Source organism: Hippocampus comes, unplaced genomic scaffold (genome assembly GCF_001891065.2).
Source record: "Hippocampus comes isolate QL1 unplaced genomic scaffold, H_comes_QL1_v1.1 scaffold237, whole genome shotgun sequence".
Lineage (NCBI taxonomy): Eukaryota > Metazoa > Chordata > Actinopteri > Syngnathiformes > Syngnathidae > Hippocampus > Hippocampus comes.
The window spans coordinates 1,374,380-1,393,002 of NW_017806159.1; the positions used below are offsets into that span (position 1 = coordinate 1,374,380).

Here is an 18,623-nt window from a genome sequence, read left to right on the forward strand (position 1 = left end):
CAAAGATCTCCGCAAGGATTTTATCAGCATGAATTACAAGCCACTTCCCAACGAATCAGCAAAACCACGCTCAGAACGTGGTAAAACGATTAAAAAAAAATTGTGCAGGCCAATAATGTTTGCGAGTCTAAGGCACTATGTCTTCTATTTTCCTAATTTAGACGCAGGGTTTTTACAAATCAACACACAGAAGTACAAAAAGGAACAGTACATTTAACAGCACACACACACTCAAACAAACACAGGAATCCGCATCGTGACGCACCTACACTACTGAGGCTAGTCCTTTTGCAAAGGTTGATTTTGAAAGGTATAGTGCTGCTGCTGGGTCCAGAGTAATGTTACCTGGAGATCTGTGTACAAAACATCTTCAGCACATCTTTGGTTTCAGACACCCCCATGCTATGTTCGTATGCAGTCTCACCAGGGTGCATCTCACCCTGCAGTGCCTTTTACACAGCATTTTTTTCTCTGTCTATGTGGCAAACTCTCGGGACCTGTAACAGAGGCGGTGGGGGAAAATGGCTGTGCGTAAAAGACAATGGTGGATAAATGTTGGATCTTCTGTTACCACTCTGATGCAGAGAGATGTACATTGTATGGACAAACATATTAAGTTGATGAACGAATACTTTTAGCCCAAACAGTGTATTGTATCTGAGTGGGAACATAATGAGCTACAACTCAAATGGCCACAACAAACTGGATATAGAACTATGTTTTGTTTTGTTTTTGTTTTTTGCCGCAGAATGCCTAATATGAAGTTAAACACCTCAGATTGGTTGTTTGGATGGACCATAAAAGCAAAGAGAAAGATAACCGAGTGCATTGATTGAGTATACATGAATCACTAGCCGTTGAACCTTCCCACTACCTTGCTTCTACCCATCAAGCCAACGCTGCTCAAGCCGCATAACACAGACATCCTGCTTTTTTTTTTGTCCTTAAGAACTGCAAAAATACATCATAAGAAGTGTACAAGAGTAGTTAATACAAGCAAATATGACAGTACTGAACGCAAGGGAATCATACGATTGTCCCTCGAATCAAACAACATCAACATAAACACTTTGATACTGTAAAAATGTATAATAATAACAATTAAAATAGCAGAGAAAACATCTAGATGTCATAACAACACCCGGGCTTCAAGGTAAGTCAAGTATAGAGGAAGGGTGGTCGTGTGCATCCTCTCTTCGGGCTGTGTCCTCTCACTTAGGCTTCCTTTGTACTCGCCTTCATTTTCTCCACTGTCTCCTGTGGTAAAATAAAGATAAAGAAGGGTCAATATTGTAGTGGTATAAAGTAATTTCATCACGTTGCACCCATATAAAAACCAAAGCAGTAGCATTAAAAGTTCTGGATGAGGTAATATAAGGCTCAGATGACTATAATTTACCTTGTGATGGCCATGCTGGTTTATTATGCATGTGAAAGTTGTTCAGAGTGCTTAAGTTTTTCCCATTTTCTATCTTTTAACATTTTTACAGTTATTCCAGTTGAAAGACGGCAAACCTAGCAAGGACCTACCTTATCTACAGGACATTTGACAATATTAAAAATGTAATTGAAGAACAATTTCAGAATGAATTTGGAGATTAAAATATATACACTTGTATGTCTCATGGATTGCATTACACTAAAGGAATCCCATCTATCCATTTGTTATATTCCGCTGTATACCCAGCAGACTTGTTTTATACGATAATGCATATAAACATGTTTTTTGCTTACTACTACACTAATTACAGCAAGCTTGCTCTTTTGAGACAATTTGCCTCTTCAAAATATGGTGATTTTTTTTGGTTTCCTGCCATGTGAGTATTGTACCGAAAAGCTTAGGTCTGCAAATTTGAAGAGGATGTCGTTTTGCAGGCTTGGCAGTTTAAGCCAAATCTCCTTTGTCAAGAAAAAGACATTCCCCTTATCCGGAGAAACCCTCAAGTCAGATCCTTGGGCTAGTTGGTTTACTGATTAAAAAAACCCAACCTGGTGTTTGTTCAGCTCTGCCACACGGAGGTCCCACTCTTCCTCTGTCATTTCCACACCGCCATCTGTTGACTCATCCACAGCAGCTGCCTTGTCTGCATACAAAGTGAATCAAATGTGTTCAGGTACAAAGACACGGAGGAAATAACAAAATGATTTTCTTGTAGCTTACCAGTGCAGGTCATTGCAGTGCAGACCCAGTTGCCGCATGCACACACGCAGCGGTTACACTCCACCTGCGTCTCTGCACCGTCCTCATAAGTTTCATCTTCCAAAGCACATTCTGAAAAAAAAAAATTAAATACAAGGAAGGGAATTTGGCAGCTGAGACAATCGAGCACTATTCTCCCTGTTCGGAAACCACTGTAACTAAAAACGGGTACACAGGCCGCTGCCAAATGACAGACCGGCGCAATTTAGTAAATTGCCAACCTCTGCATAAAACATAGTGGGAACAGTTTCGGAAAGGCCCTTTTCGGTACCCATGAGCAAAAAGTAAGCTTCATGAAGGCATGTTTGGATATGTTTAGGATCGATGAACTTGAAACTTGAACATTAACAAATCTGAGGTCACTGTAATACCGCAAATAGTGGTCTCTACTTTAACAGGTCTTTATTAAACTAGACTAACAAATAAGGACCTTTGCTCAAATAGACGCCACTTAATTCCCTTCTAAACAGGAAGTAACTGTGACTCTAAACTGAGATAGTTAAACAAGTAAAGGCCTCCACAACACATTACCCCTCATGGGTGCGTTGTCCTGTCTCCTGGAACTGATTTTCAACTGTGGTTAGAGTTTACCGCAAAGCCCATGTGAATGCTAACCGTTCTACTGTACTTTGGTCTGCCTCCACCCAGCCTGCTTAGGTTCTTTAACATTTGTCTCCATTTTCAACAGTTCTTTTTGTTTTAAATTAAAATCGAAATGTGTAATATTACGAAATCATATATTTGTTCTAGAAAAGGCCTCCCACCAAATAAGGACCTTGCTTGCCCCTTTTCTAGTTGAGTAAGTAAACACCCGCTGGCCCCAATACGAGGCGGGAAAAAAAGTACATTGGAATGTGTGTATACTTATTGCCCCACTGTGTGTGAAAAGAAAACACTTTTTGATGTGTTTGGGGTAATCCTAGTGTTTCTCAATAACCACACAGGACCTTGTATGCCAAAGACACAGAGTTCAGCGCTCTGAACTTTAGCCCAGATATTGACTCTGAGCATAGTACACTGAAGCAACCATCAGCAGCAACATAATACTGAATTACATCAGCGAGTTCTCTATCAACCCCACCACATATTTCAGCTTCACAGATACCATATCTGCTCTGCCCATGCTGTCTGTGGCAAAGACTCAGTCCACCATATCTGACAAGTCACCAGGATTTTTTTTTTGTTGTTGTTTGTTTTCCTACAATGAAAAAACTTTTTCAGTGCAGCACAGGAGGTAGTGAGTAACACGTCTGCTTCACAGCCAAGAGGTTCTGGGTTTGAGTCTCAACTCTTTCTGTGCATAGTTTGCATCTTCCCCCCGTGCTTCCGTGGGTTTTCACTTACATTTCAAAAACATATGGTAGGTTAATTACGACTCAAATTTCCCCATTGGTGTGACTGGTCACATCTATTTGTGTGCCTTTTTGTGTCTTGCGATTGACTTGCAACCGGTAGCTTGAGCTACACAAACAAACAAACAAAAATAGATGGAAGGGTGGTGTCAGCTCACTCTTCTCAGGCGGGTTGAACCCGGGTTTCAGGCAGTTGAGGAACTCATCAAAGCTCAACTTCCAGTCGGCATTCTCATCAGACAGCTCAATGAGTGCATCAACACAGAGACTCCTGGATAGCATAACACACACATGCAAACTCACTATTAGTAACAACCCGATTTCACAAGCTTCCAAAAGGAGGGCTTGACAAGTATAGTCTGGAATGGACAGACTTCAGTTACACATCTAAAATAGCTCCAGAGCACATAGTAGATACATGCATGTCTGTGCAAGCTTTGCTTTCAAAGCTTGCACAGAGGTCAAATACTGACAAGTCAAAAAAACAATATCTAAAATAAGTCTTATCTTTCAACCGCTATCGTGCAAGCAGACACCAACCGAAGCAGCTTGTTGCTCTCCAGGTCGGCGTAGGACTGCATCTCAGTCGCCACAGACTCATTGTGTTGGATGAACTTGAGCAACTCAGAGGAGTCCAGCGTGGAATCGCCGCTGTCATACGACTGGGGGGGAAAAAAAAAAGACTATAAGAACAGCTTCATAGATGTTTTACACCAGATACAATAGAACTTTGGCATCCATATTTATAACAGGACCGGTGTTGTTCATTTTGAGGTTACAAACGACATGCGACAAAATTTTTCACATGCTCAGTTACCGCAATACTTACTTTGGATTTCATTCTGGTGCTTTTCATTAAGAAACACTGTAATTAAGACTTTCCAACTGCATTAGTGGAGGTTAGTGATCTATGATGGCATATTCGTACAAATTCAGGTTACCGTATTTTCCGGACTATAAGTCGCAGTTTTTTTCATAGTTTGGCTGAGGGTGCGACTTATACTCGGAGCGATTTATGGGTGAAATTATTAACACATTATTATATCATTACACATGTTATTTTCACACTAAACCACAAGAGGCCGCTCTAGACCTGTATTGATAAAACCACGATGAGTCTGACGTAGAAGAGGAAGCTGCATCTTCTACCTCCGGAGTTGGTGCATTTGTTTTAAAGTGACACAGAGGATGAAGATTTCATTGGATTTAGTGATTTGGAGTGACATTGATGGTTTGGTGAACTTGTTAGCATGTTCTTTATGCTTTAGTTATCTGAATAACTCTTAATATGTTACTTGAACATACCAGGCACGTTCTCAGTTCGTTGTTTATGCGTCATGTAACTTATTCAGCGTGTTGTTTTCAATTTTATTTTTATTTTAAATTGCCTTTCAAGATGCCATGTATGTTTTTGGTGTTGGATTTTATCAAATAAATTTCCCCCCAAAATACGACTTATACTCCAGTGCGACTTATATATGTTTTTTTCCTTCTTTATTATGCATTTTATGGTTGGTGCGACCTATACTCCGGAGCGACTTATAGTCCGGAAAATACGGTACATCACGCCAAATCTCTCTCATAAGCCGAGGACCAGACGAGTAGTGCACTCTCATTTTGCCTCAGTAGTTTTAAGACACAATAAAACAACAATCAATTCCACAAAATCCAGGTGACATTGTCTGACTATGAGAGCAGAAGACTCTTGCGGATCTATTCTTGGTTAAGTGTGGTGTCTCTCCCCTTTGAAATAATCAGTATGCAGGTACTGTACCCCACTTCAACGAAGAGAGGCAAGGATGAGGACAATGGGTGCAGAGCGGTTGGCCCACCTTGAAATACTTGAGCAGGATGTCAGAGAAGTTGGAGCCCTTGACAAACCAGCCATCTGGGACAACCTCGGTCTGCAGCCACTGGATCACACGGCTCCTCAGCTCGTTGCGGTCCGCAGCGTAGCAAACCACTGCGGGACGGGGAGCATTCTATCGGTCAACACTCATGAATAATTCATCGTGTACAGTCTACATTACTTGTATTGTGTTAAGTTTTTGTGTGTGTGTGTGTGTGTGTGTGTGTGTGTGTGTGTGTGTGTGTGTTTATTTGTCTGATACTAGACCATGCTTGTGCACTAAACACTAAAAACAGAGACAACCACACCAAAAGTGTAAAAATGTATTAACACCCACCTGGGCTGGCAGCTGCCTGCTCACTCTTTTTCTCTATATGGTATTGAAGAAAAACAAGAAATGGCAGAATTACAATCCCAAGACCAGTTATTATTTAATGCTGACATAGATTTCTAGGCCAAGTAGCAAACCACTGCGGGACGGGGAGCATTCTATCGGTCAACACTCATGAATAATTCATCGTGTACAGTCTACATTACTTGTATTGTGTTAAGTTTTTGTGTGTGTGTGTGTGTGTGTGTGTGTGTGTGTGTGTGTGTGTGTTTATTTGTCTGATACTAGACCATGCTTGTGCACTAAACACTAAAAACAGAGACAACCACACCAAAAGTGTAAAAATGTATTAACACCCACCTGGGCTGGCAGCTGCCTGCTCACTCTTTTTCTCTATATGGTATTGAAGAAAAACAAGAAATGGCAGAATTACAATCCCAAGACCAGTTATTATTTAATGCTGACATAGATTTCTAGGCCAAAGGTCTGAAAAGCAGACCAGGTGACATAACAGACCTCTATGAACAAATTCTGTGCCAAAGCTCGGGTCAACGTTCAGGCATTCAGGAGTGTAAAAATAGCAAGTTAATAGTTCACTGATGATTAGTTGCTATTATTACAATCTGCTAACAGATTGAAACACCAAGCAAGACTCGCCGAGTGGCGGTAGCCTCACATGGCGACTATTGGGATCGCAGAGCGATGTGACACCTCTCTAGAATGACACCTCACTTTTTCCAAACACAAAGCAAGAAGTGTAATTACTTCAGTTGATAGACTTTGTTCACAAGAACCATCAGGAGTTAATTGCTGAACTTATTTTGACTCCCTTTACATTATAACAACATATGCAAACAAAGAATGTCAATGGTCCCCCCATTGCTGAATAAATCCATCATAAAACACAGTATTAAACATGATCTTAGATTATGTAGCTATGGAGTGTTTAGCTTTCCAGTTGACTCTGACATGTGGTCATCTCACAATATTGTATCCATATTTATGTTCTGTGGAGTCACACGATGAACTAATTTCATCAAGTCTGACTTATTTGTTGCTCATTTTACAGCCTTTTCTGCCAAGTCAAGTTTTGTCTAGTTTGAAACTAAACTTTTCACTTGACATGAATTGCAAGCATCTAAAATGTACCCTGGCAGTGTCCATCGTAGGCCACTTCGATCTTCAGTCCGCTCAGACAAGCATCCCTGTGCAGCTCACAATGGTTCCGGTAGGTCTTCCCATTGCTGCCACATACTGACCTCTTGTGGGGCTTACAGCTCTGGAGGGAGAAAAGAAACCAGGGACATGAATTGGAAACGTCTTTCTTACCCCATCACTCCCTCACTCACTTCGATGCACAGGCAGCTGGGCTCCCCTTTCTCACTGACAGCACACTCCCGCCCTGCCCCGCAGAAGACATTGGCACATACTTTGCTCTTGCTCTGCAGCTCCTGGAATAAGAAGACAACATTTAGTTTCACACATAGTTGCGTTTGCAATAACAGATGTGACATGAAACGGCTGCGCCTTCGAGGCTGGCAACATCGTCATAATCACAGCTATAGTTGTTGAGATGAGAGTTTAAACAAAATGCTGTGGAAGCTTTTTGCAGTTGAATGCCTCTAAGGCTGGGGTGAGAGTTACACTGAATTATACAAGATTTTTATTTATTTTTTTGCTCTCAAGAGACACAAATGGGAAGTGCATCATGGAACGCATGGAATCGAGTATCTTGACATTAACGAGTTTGTCTATTAGATAAGACAAGAATGAAGTAGAATATACTCTGGAAGTTACATGAAGAAAGGGGACTCACTCGAATGTTAAGTTACGGTGAGTTTTGCCGTGTTTACATTTTACAGTGTTCATTCTGTTTACACTTGCAAACTGCAACGCATACCCCCTTGCATTACAGCCCTGCCATTGAAGTTTCCCCACTTGGCACACGTGCTTTCTACATCTAAATATTAACGATGGTTAACTTTTTTTTTACACTGGTATGAGAGTCATAAATGTATTACTTCGAGATAGCGTGACCCAAGTACCACATTAGTATAGCAATGTTTTAGTGACATTGAGCAGTAACATTTATCAAACTACACCTATCAAATTGCCTGAAAACTCAAATTAGAGTCAACTGTACTATACTAAATTCCGGACATTAAATCATGTCGGCATGTGAAATCTAACTTCTGTATTAACAAATTAAAGTATCGTACAAATGTGCAAATGCTATGAATAGACCACATAATACACCATGGATCATTATCACTCGGGGTTATATATCATTATCTGAAACTGTATATTCGGTCATATTGTTCAACTCTAACTGTACAATTTATTTTTCCCCCCCTGATCCCAAATCTGACGACAAAAGTAAATGACGAATCTGTGTTACAGGTAACTATGCAGCTCCGCGCAGTTAGGCGGAGTTTCTCCACTAGGTGGCAATACATCACATGACGTGACAGCAGCTGCTTGAACTCACTGGGTTATGATTCAGACTCAGCCTCAACCGATTAGCCAAAACCTCAAATGGAACTGCGTGTTGACAAGTCAAAAGGATGAGAAGACCATATTTTCCAGTTTGTTTGTTTCGCCATGACGTCTTTTCTTTCTTTCATCTTTTGTTGTCGGCTCGTCTGGTGTGTCACCCCGCCCCAGCTCCCTCCAGCCCCCTCAAAAAAACCACCAATCTCAAGCAGCAAACACTCACACTCGCTTTATGACCGTCATTACCTTCTCTATTCTCCATTTGTGTGCCTTTGTGTGTATCTGTGTCAGCGCACTGAAGTTTGTGTGTGTTATAGGGTGTCTCCACATCTGGAGTCTAGTGTGTGCGCGTGTGTGCGCGCGTGTGTTTTTCTTTGCGCTTGTTCCCATGCAATCTTTTTCCCCCTTCCCTCCCCCTCTCCGAGGCGCTGTTTCCTGTAACGACAATAAGGCAGAGAAAAAGTTGGCCCTTCCTGTGCTCGAGCACACGTGAGCTTGCGGTCCACATTCAGGGTCTGGTATGCGGACTCAAACAAGGGCTGGATTCTTGGAGACTCACATAAGCTCACCAATAATTGAATGTAACAAGATGGATAACGGGTGGGGACGGGGGTGGAGGGGTGTCACATGCTAAAGTGGAGCAGACTTTAAGCTCCAAGTGGTGAGAGGAGCTTGAGGGAAATGGTGGTTCACTTCTTTGCATGATTTAAAAGCCGCACACACAATAATCCAATGTTGGAGGCAAAATCTTCAAAGTGATCCTTGTGGCCTGAAGATTGCAATCCATTTACTTGCACTGAATCCGCCGCAGTGAATTCTGTATGAGCTCTGCAGATGACGCCGGTGGTATTCTGTCCATCCATGTGCAACCAGCAGACAACCTTGACATTTAACTAATGAACGCAGAAGCACACAGGACTTTTTTTTTTTTTTCGCCCGCACCAGCCGATTCCATTGGGTTGTTGCTATGGTGAGAGGTGGTACCGGTGAGACTGCAAGTGCCAATCAACCAGAGAGAGCCTTATAATGAGATCACAGCAGAGTGTGGTTGTACCGATGTTATTTATCAGTGACCCCCATGTCACAGCACAATGTGTCAACACTTGCAGGTAGCGTGTCTGAATATTGCATCTGTTAAACACTTATTACTATTTGGGTATACGGTGAACCCCCGTTTAAGGCGAGGATTTAGGTTGAAAGTCACGCTCAAGACAGAGCATTTCATTTTGCAATCGTTTAACCCTTGCTACACGTGTTAAACATTTTATTAAAACATACTTTTAAACGCAACGTAAATGTTGTTGAACAAAAAAATAAATAAATCGATCAATCAATATGTGTCTTTCTTATGTGTTGTGTTGTATTATTTTGTTATTTTGACTTTAAGATGGCACAGTGAGAGTGGCTGCCTTTACAGCAGCTCCTATATTTTGTTCTTCTACTTCTTCTTTTCATAACTTTGCTGCTGTGAATTGGGAATTTCTCCATTGTGAGACTAATAAAGGTTTTCTTATCTTATCTTAAATAAATGGCAAATAAAAAATGGAAAATACTGTATGTAGGGTATTTATATTAAGAGGCGGGGCCTGGTGGGGTTGCTTGTGCAATCGCCGAGTCAGCATGTGAGTGTCAAGGTGAGAGGTGTGGTCAAAAGCAGCTTCGGCATGGGTGCGCATTTTATTGTTCTTCCAGGATTTAAGAAACAGCTGAATTGGGTATTCTCTGCTGTGGCTCTCCTTTACCACATGCAAAAGGATTACAGCCATTTATCTCAGCATGGCGTCTCCACGCTCGAGTCACGTGCACTTCTGCCCAGATCTGCCCTGTCACCTTGTTTTATTCCCACTATCTTGTCCTTTTAGTGCCGAGCGCCATTGGACCAAGACCAGCTTGTACTGTTTAATGGAAGGAATGTAAAAGGAAAGTGGGAGTAGAGGAGGGTGGGCGGGGTGGGGGGGGTGTGTTGAGATTAGGAGGAGATGGTGATGATAACGCTGATAGAGTTGAATTGCTTCTATGCTGCCACTGACATCAAATATATATGACATCAAATATATTTTTAACGCTTTCTTGCTTCCCCATGCTGATCAGGAATTATTACCATAGCAGCGGGGTCGCTCAATAATGGCATTCAAGCGACGTTTTTGTGCTTGTATGTGCCTCAATGTGTTGCGCATAGGTGTGCGCATATCTTTGCTCTGCTCCGATGAGTTCGAAGGTCAATCAATAGCTCTCTAGCGCCGACGTCACTCGGCAGCCGATTGGAATCAATTCCCATGAGTGCCCTGCTCCTTGTTAGTGTGCAGGAAATAGACTGATGGCTTGTGTGAGGAATAACTCGATCTTGAATGCCAAATAAACCACAAGAGCATGAAATTGTCGTGTACAATAGAAAAAATGTCTTTCCATGTCATCACGTAAATGTTCGCTGTATATATTTTCATCTTTAAATTTTTGGGATTTCTGCCTCCATAGCAGTCTTGAGTTGAGCAGAATAAAGCTGTTATGAGTTGCCCTAGCGAGGATAACTCTTCTCATCCCTAGTAAATGCATTTTCTTGAGCGCGGAGCTTAAGTGGCTATTGAGTGGGACAGAGAGGCACCGTGCGACAAAGCATTTTTCGTCTTCACATTTTACCCTGAGCCGTCAATGTTGTCGTGCTTCGATAGTTGACCCTGCACAAAAGAAAAATGAGCATGTGCAACGATTTTTCGGTAGAACCGCAAACTCTCAAACCTGCACAGAAGTGGGCGAAGTTTCTGGATTCACGGGAGAAAAACAACACCGACTTCTTCGGGTATGATCTGAAACACGCTGTTTTGATGACGTAACGATGCCTTCGATCATTTCCGACTGTTTGCGTGTGAACAATATCTAGTTACCACCGATGATGGACATCGAAAGCCCCAGAGCTCATACAAATTCAAGATAAAAAAAAACGCATTTATTAAAAACATAAAAAAGCAAATAAAATTTCAAGAGATAAGTATACTTTTTTTTTTTATACGATGTACTATCACGACAGTCACACATTGACTACTAAGCGAACTAAATTTCCCACAGCACCGATTGGACAAGCAATGACATGTGATCATTTGCAGCAACTAATGGCCAAGCGGGCGTGTCATAACTCATTAAAATGTTGAGTCGCATGTGTCTTACCCTCCATGGCAGAGGCTCCGTCAAACCCCTGTCACCGACTCACCGAACCCCTGAGGTTCGATCGAACCCAGGTTAAGAACCACTGGTCTCGATGTTTGTGGAAATATGACTCGAGTCGCACAAAACTAGGGAGTTTGAAGTGCTATCGTGCATGAGCTCCCACAAGATTTTATCGTAATGCGCACAACCTCAGTTAAACCAGTCTCAAGGGATTCATTTTGGGCTTGTCGATTCAGTAACTGAGTCACATTTTTTCTCTTTTTTGGGGGACTTTTTTGAGACGTTTCGAAAGAAGGTCTGACTTTAACCCTTTCAGGGACAGTAGTTACTACAGTGGACAGCTGATTATGTTATCAGGTTACAGGGTGCATGAAAGGGTTAATGAGGGATTGTCGTTCAGAGAGTTCGCCTATGATTTTATGGGCTCCAATATGTTCGCAACATCGCTGGTATAAATTATCGGTGTTTGAATGTGTCAAAATTGCGTCAAAACCTAATCAAGCGTCTCTTCCGAATCCAAATGAACGAGCGATTCCGACAGCCACAGACAGATATTCGGATGCCTGAGATGACTCAAGGCGCAAAAATTTCACAACTTCAAAATGTGCTCCAGTCTTTGATGAAGTGCTTCGTAAAATCGTCAGGACCCAGAATGTGAGGGAAGGGGAGGGAGTACATTCCGGAGCAATGTTGTGCCTCAGTCGGGGTCTGGCCGGGTTCGTCTTGAGCCAAAATCTCGCCGGTATCTGGGTCAGAGCGTTGCCCCTGAGCTCCCCCTCTCCTGCGTTTCCTGCCTTTTCCCTTTGTCTCTCCGGCTTTTGGACATTGGTTCAGTGAGCAGACGTTCCATTTCACAGCGCCTTCCCGAAGGACAACCCAAGACAAATGAAAGACACTCGCTAAGTATGAACTAGTTTCCCGCTGAAAAATATATGCGCTCTTATGCCTAAATCCCACCGCACGAGGGAGAAGCATCATAAGCGAACGACTTTTCATCCGTTACTGACGGACTGCAGTCATTAAAGCTGGAGGATTTGCCCTCAATAATTAAAGTACCTCTGGATGTTGCCTCCTTTCCGAGCCTAATTAACTTTATACATCTCAAATGAGACTTGTGAGTCATTCCTTGTTGCGGTTGACAGCTTTGTGAGGACAGAAACAGGCGAACCACAAAATGCCGGCATCGTCCCCTTCTTTCGAACTCAGAGTTTGCTGTATGTGACAGATACTGCAAGTGGTGTGCGTATGTCCTTGAATTAATGACTACTAAGAAAAACAGTCAAGATAAACATTTGGGGTGGTCTCGGGTTGTTTGCTTAGGGAGCAGGCGCGGGCTGATATTAACCCCGCAGAAACAAAAGCATCCTGGGTAAATGAATGAGAAGTATTCACCCATCTCTGCCTGTTCGCTTTCACCTTGCTTCTTATTCAGCGTGAAAGGAATGCATCGAGAAATGAAATGATGTCACTCCAGTCTGCAGCCTCTTGTTTTCCGCCCACCGGGCCTTCTTGTCCAAGACCTCAGGACATAAAGACGGTGGGGAAACGAAGACAAAGAAAGTGAGACAGACTAAAGAAAAAGCCAGAAAGGAGTCAGCGACTGGGCTGAGTCACATCTGCTCGCAATTAGACTAAACTAAGAGAACCAAGAACCCCCCCCCACCACCCTCCTCCACCAAACCCCCACCCCCGCAAACACGCACCCACCCTGCCTGCCCATGTCGTCAGCCACATGCAATGGCATCTCTACAGCCTCAATCAAACCTGACTTACAGTACGTTTGAGTTCAATTTTTCTTCTGTTCTCTGCATTTTTCAGCAACAGGGCGGGTGCAAGGGTTGGGGTAGGGGTGGGGGGGGGGAGCTTTGTTGAGACTCGATCCAAAACCTTGACTACAATCCCTGGCTTCTTCGCGGAGGTTTGCAGTTGGAACAAGTGGTAGTCCGCTTAAGCGAAGTTGAACGAGCGCTTTTGAAGATCCTACTTCTTCACACGACACAAAGCCCCGACTGGTTGCACTTTTCCCAATATTGCTCAATGTCATCATTGATCACACTGTCAATTCTTCACTGCAATGGTCTTTGTGTAATCTGGACCACAGAGGGGGCAGAATCTGTCACGGAGGATGTTGCTCGTCATGTGTTTTCTATTTAACAGCAAAGCAACGACACAAAGGGGAACACATTTAACTTATCCAGAGAACGGGGTACAAAACGATCTTTCCACATGAAATAAAGCGCTTTTTTTTTCTTACCAAAACGTTTTAAAAGATAAAGAGTAGCGTGACAAACTTTTGAACTGAGTGCATTAGATGAATTTGTAATGATTCAAATTAGACACGTACGACGGTGGCTGTTTCAATGTTCTACATACATGCGTGCCATTAAATGGATGGAGACCATCAATTATGGAGAAAATGTAGTATATATTCTTGTCTTGACCCATCCATCAAATTCCATCCATTCTCCGCATCACTTCTCCTCACGAGGGTTGCGGGTGTGCCGGATTCTGTCAAAGTTGACTTTTGGACAAGAGGTGGGGTACACCTTCAGCTGGCAGACGGCCGATCGCAGGGCACAAAATAGACAAACAATAATTCACAACTATGGACAATTTTAGAGTCTTCAATGAACCTAGCATGCATATTTTAGGCATGTGAGAGGAAACCCGGGCAATGTACACGGAGAAAACCCTCGCATATGAAGGCTGGCTAAGTGGCTTCAGTTGTCAGCTCAACGTTGCCGTTTAAGGTCGGCTGCATCTCATCACAGCTTACGTCCAACCAAATGAATTGACGGCTGCTCTTTGTCATTTTTCTAAAAGTAATGAGAAGCCACAAGTCCGGTTACTAAAACTGGACGAATACTCTTTTCAAGCAAATCCAATACTGAAGAGAACATACCACTGGGTTGTGAAACACAACCACCCTGCCCCTCCACCCTGCAGCATACAGCAGCCAAGTCTTACCTCACCCTGATCTCCCCCCTACTATAATTTCCTGAGCATGGCTCGGTCCTCTTTCTGTTTAGTCCCTGCCCAGGCTGCATGACTGCATGTCGACTTGAAGTAATTAGAGCGGTCTGATAAAGACAGAGGACAAAGCGTCCCACCCCTCCCCTCCGTCACATGCTCATGTTCTCTCCACCTGGGCAGATATTTTTAGCCCACCTCAGATGCAAGAGAACCGCCTATGGAGTGCCAACGGAACCGACATCTACTTGGGCATGTCCTGGTTGTTTTCTTGCTTGCTAAAGCCTGAGAGGAGAGCGCTCGTGTGCGCCTTTGCCATGACAACTGCAATTTTCATAATCCACGGCTGGCCTTTTGAAGGTAAATTAACCATTTCGCTCTGTCACCGCAAAAAAAAAAAAAAAGGGGGAAAATAGATGCGGTTGTAGAGGTCCGCAGAACCGCCTCCTGGTCCGCTTTGCATATCAACCTCCTGTTGTGTGTCGCTTGTTATTTCACACTGCACACAACGCAAGAGTTTTCCCTCAGCCTCTTGGCGAAGGTGATGCAATTTTTACCTCAAGCACTCTCCTTGCTGGCGAGGTAAATAATGACATTTCAACTGAAATCAGGCAAAAAAAAAAAAAAAATCGATCACGTTTGAAACAGAAAACACCGTCATCACTCCTGCGTAAAAGGCTGACATGGTCAGACACACACAATTGTTCAGTGCAGAGATTCACATGTTTGACAACAAGGGTGTTGTTTGTGCTCAATGCAACGAAGAATGTGCTCTCACAATTGTCAACAAAGTGTGATGGGGATTCCCCCCCCAAATAAAAAAGATGAATTTAGTCTCCCATTCTTTCTCACACAACAGTGTCCGATTTTAGTGGACATGGGCAGCATATGGCCAGAATTGAATAACCAACAGTCAGAATCCCAGAACATCAGCTCATAAAATCTGTGCCTACTCTCTGTATCACGGGTCTCTGATGACAACGACAACAGCCTGCAAGGCTCATCGGACACACTTACAGTAAGTGAGGCTTCTGCTGCAACTTGTTGACCTTCTGGAGACAGCGCACTGGTATGCCGGTTCAAGCCCTTCTCATGACCAGACAACAGGCCATATATTATCTTGGTAATTACCTTCGGAGAACAGATGCCGCCCTATTAACTGGCTAGCGGCTTCATTGGACAAACTGTGGCCTAAGCAAGTCATTCCTTGTTGATCGCGCCCCGTGAATTGAATAAGGCGTGCATACAATAGTGCATTCTCGAGGGCAGGCGGCCAAAGGTGGAGGGAAGCAATGGAAGAGCAGCAGGGGAGGGAAAAGAGGGGCTGCGTCATTAATGGCCACCATGCAAGAGGTTGGGGCTCTTGACAATTTGAGGAAACTTTGATTCGTTTGGCCGCAAGCAAACAATTAGTCATGAGGATTTCTGCCACGCACGGGGCGTTTCTTAAACGTTCTTAACTCAATGTTCGTTGCCCTTCGTGCATCCAGCATCTCTGGGGCTTGCTGTGAGGGTCGTATTATTTAAAATCAGGATGCACTTTAATCCAAAAAGGCACACAAGAGTATCTTACAAGAGTATCACACTTGCTACTAAGCCATGAGGAACATCTGTCATTTCCACACATCTTGTTTATCGTTGCGGAAACTGAGATTTCTGAGTAGATGGCGGACATGCCTCCTTGTCTTTCATCCAGCTGGCCACACACACCATACCATTACTTGCCATTTTTGTTGTTCCACCTTGGCAATGGTTTGTGCTCTACGACCGATAGTGCGGAAACTATAGCCCAGGGGTCGGCAACCCAAAATGTTAGATATGAAAGAGCCATATAGGACAAAAAAAAAAAAAAAAACAAATATGTCTGGAGCCGCAAAAAAATAAAAGCCTTCTATAAAACTTACAATGAAGGAAACACATGCTGTATGTATGTAGGAAACTGGACTGTCTCAGAATTGTTTATGTTATTCATTCCTTTGTTGTGTGTTCACAAACGCCCCCATAGAATTTATTTTGTGATTTCCTCGCTTGATTTTCTGTTTTGGGGCATTATTTTAGCTTTTCTTAGTGTCATTGAAGTGATCATTAATTTCCGTTTTTTCGGAGGCTGTCTTTGAACGCCTCTCGAGTCGAAACGAGAAGAGAGAAGTCGGACGCAGACGTATCTGTGTTTGTCGAGACTGTTAAAAGCATAAATAAAATGTACGTTTTAAAAAAACAACACCGCAGCTTTCCTTTTTTGGAGCTGCAACATGTATCAATATCTATTTGAGCTATATTAGCCTACTATCAAAATCTTTTTCCATTTTCAAACATTTCTTTATAAGGTTCCAGGGAGCCGCTAGATGGCGCTAAAGAGCTGCATGCGGCTCTGGAGCCGCGTGTTGCCGACCCCCGCTATAGGCCCTTCCACTTTCTCTTAAAAAATAATTTTTCCAATTTTCTAGGTAACAACCTGATCAACAAGACAAGGAGCTTATTTTCTGTGACAGTGACTCCTGGCTAACAGGGTCGCCGAACAAAAGCCAGCTGTTCAACAGCTGTGCCAAGTCAGGCCATTAAATGCCACCTGTGTGTCTGCTCTCCAATTTCCCAACTGACACGACATCACACGTCTTGATTGTCCGATGACATGCCATTGCGCTGCCACAATATGCTTGTGTTTACTCAAAGCTTTGTCTATTTGTGGCGTGACACTTAATAAAGCAAGTGTTCTGCATTCCTCCTGAGCTCACAAACACAAGAAACAAACAAACACATTGGCCACTCAAATGCACTGTTTGGACACCATTAGAGCAGCTGCCAGGCGGCCAAGCATCCCCAAAAGAAGTGCAATGTGTAGGTGGAGCAGCACTGATAAATGTACACAATGTTTGACCTTCCTTCTGTGCTTTTCCCAGCTGCCTGCCATTCATGTGTCACTTTTTTATATAGCTCCTTTTCCTGAGCCATTTCACTTTCCAAATGGAGCCTCTCTGGGGTTTTCCATCGGGGATTTGAACAATGTTGATTGTTCCAAACTCCATTAGCATTTTTGGGCTATTTTGGAAAACTAATCACGAGCACTGCATTAACTGTAATATAAAATCATGCCATCAAATATTTGAACTTGATTTGTTGCTCTTAATATTTCTGCATGTGTTTTTAGAGAATCGATATAAAAACGTGGAAGTTTAAAGTGTCCAAACTTACCTCTGCGCTAGAGAGAGTCAGGGCGAACAGAAGGAACACAGCGACACGCCGTAACATCTGGTCGTAGGGCGGAAAAAAAAGTCAGATTTAGCGAGCTTCAAATATCGTCTCTTAGTTAAACCTACTTTGAAGTCATGTTCAAACAAACGCCTTTGAGCGCGCGTCTACTTGGTTAGCTTACCGTTTTAACAAAGAGGTTGCTCGGCCTCGGCGAAGGAGAGACGTGGAGCGGAGTGGATGTTCGTCGGTCGTGAAGGTAACAACAGAACCTCGGCTCGGAGGAAATTTGAGCAGCTTGGAGGAATTTGAGCAGGTCCTCCGGTCTTCCTCCTCCTCTCCCGGCTAAAGAGCCAATGAAATGTCGGGGGTTTGTTTTTTCCTCCACAGTGGAGAAGGAGGAAGGGATGTGTGGATGAGCGCCCGAACCAGCCGGTCTCTGATTAAAATACATTCAGTGAGTGACAAGAAGGGATGTGTTTACATTCATATCATCCAAATATAATTTATAGTACACAAACACCTCACCACGATCTGTTTGTTCACCGCTATATGGTCAGTGACGGTATTTTCAGGCCGGTTTAATCATTTACAACAAATACAATTTCAAGGCATTTAATTAATGTTTTATCCTTGGGGGGCACCTGACGTCACTCGAAAAAAAATGGTGTTCACATTCATATACACATTCACATGTATCTGATAGACAAGACATGATGGCGGTTATTGTAATACCTTATTTTTTGTGCCATTTTAAATATCATGTGCAAAAAAAGCGAAGTTTCCACTTTTTTGACTCTTAGGGTCACTCTTAAATAGGTACAATGCTGTGAAATAGTATTTGATCACTTTCTGATTTCTGTGTTCATATTTATCACATATTAAAATTTCAGTTAATTAAACCATTTTTATTATCACACAGACTATTCAAGGAAATACAAAATGCAGTTTCTAAATGCCTATTTTATTTATGAAGTCACAACAACAAAAAAATCAAAAACTACCTGTCCCTATGTCAAAAAGTAATTGCCCCTAAACCCCCTCTGTTAAATCACAAAGTAACTGTGTCTAACGACA

At 42.8% G+C, this 18,623-nt stretch overlaps 1 protein-coding gene across 3 annotated transcripts; it reads right to left on the reverse strand.

Annotated features, from left to right (window-relative positions):
• Positions 1 to 97: 97 nt before the first annotated feature.
• Positions 98 to 18,015, reverse strand: fstl1b (follistatin-like 1b). Of its 3 annotated transcripts, XM_019895440.1 has the most exons (12): positions 17,731 to 18,015; positions 17,550 to 17,606; positions 7,082 to 7,183; positions 6,882 to 7,011; positions 6,249 to 6,263; positions 5,739 to 5,771; positions 5,385 to 5,515; positions 4,093 to 4,214; positions 3,711 to 3,823; positions 2,162 to 2,272; positions 1,990 to 2,084; positions 98 to 1,257 (listed from the first exon to the last, which is right to left on the reverse strand). In XM_019895440.1, exons 1-12 carry the CDS (start codon positions 17,998 to 18,000, stop codon positions 1,216 to 1,218), a joined length of 1,221 nt encoding a protein of 406 aa, XP_019750999.1. In that variant the 5' UTR covers positions 18,001 to 18,015; the 3' UTR covers positions 98 to 1,215. The 3 variants fall into 3 exon arrangements, with proteins under 3 accessions (XP_019750999.1, XP_019751002.1, XP_019751000.1); XM_019895443.1 differs by lacking the exon at positions 6,249 to 6,263; XM_019895441.1 differs by lacking the exons at positions 5,739 to 5,771; positions 6,249 to 6,263 and adding an exon at positions 6,093 to 6,125.
• Positions 18,016 to 18,623: the final 608 nt, after the last annotated feature.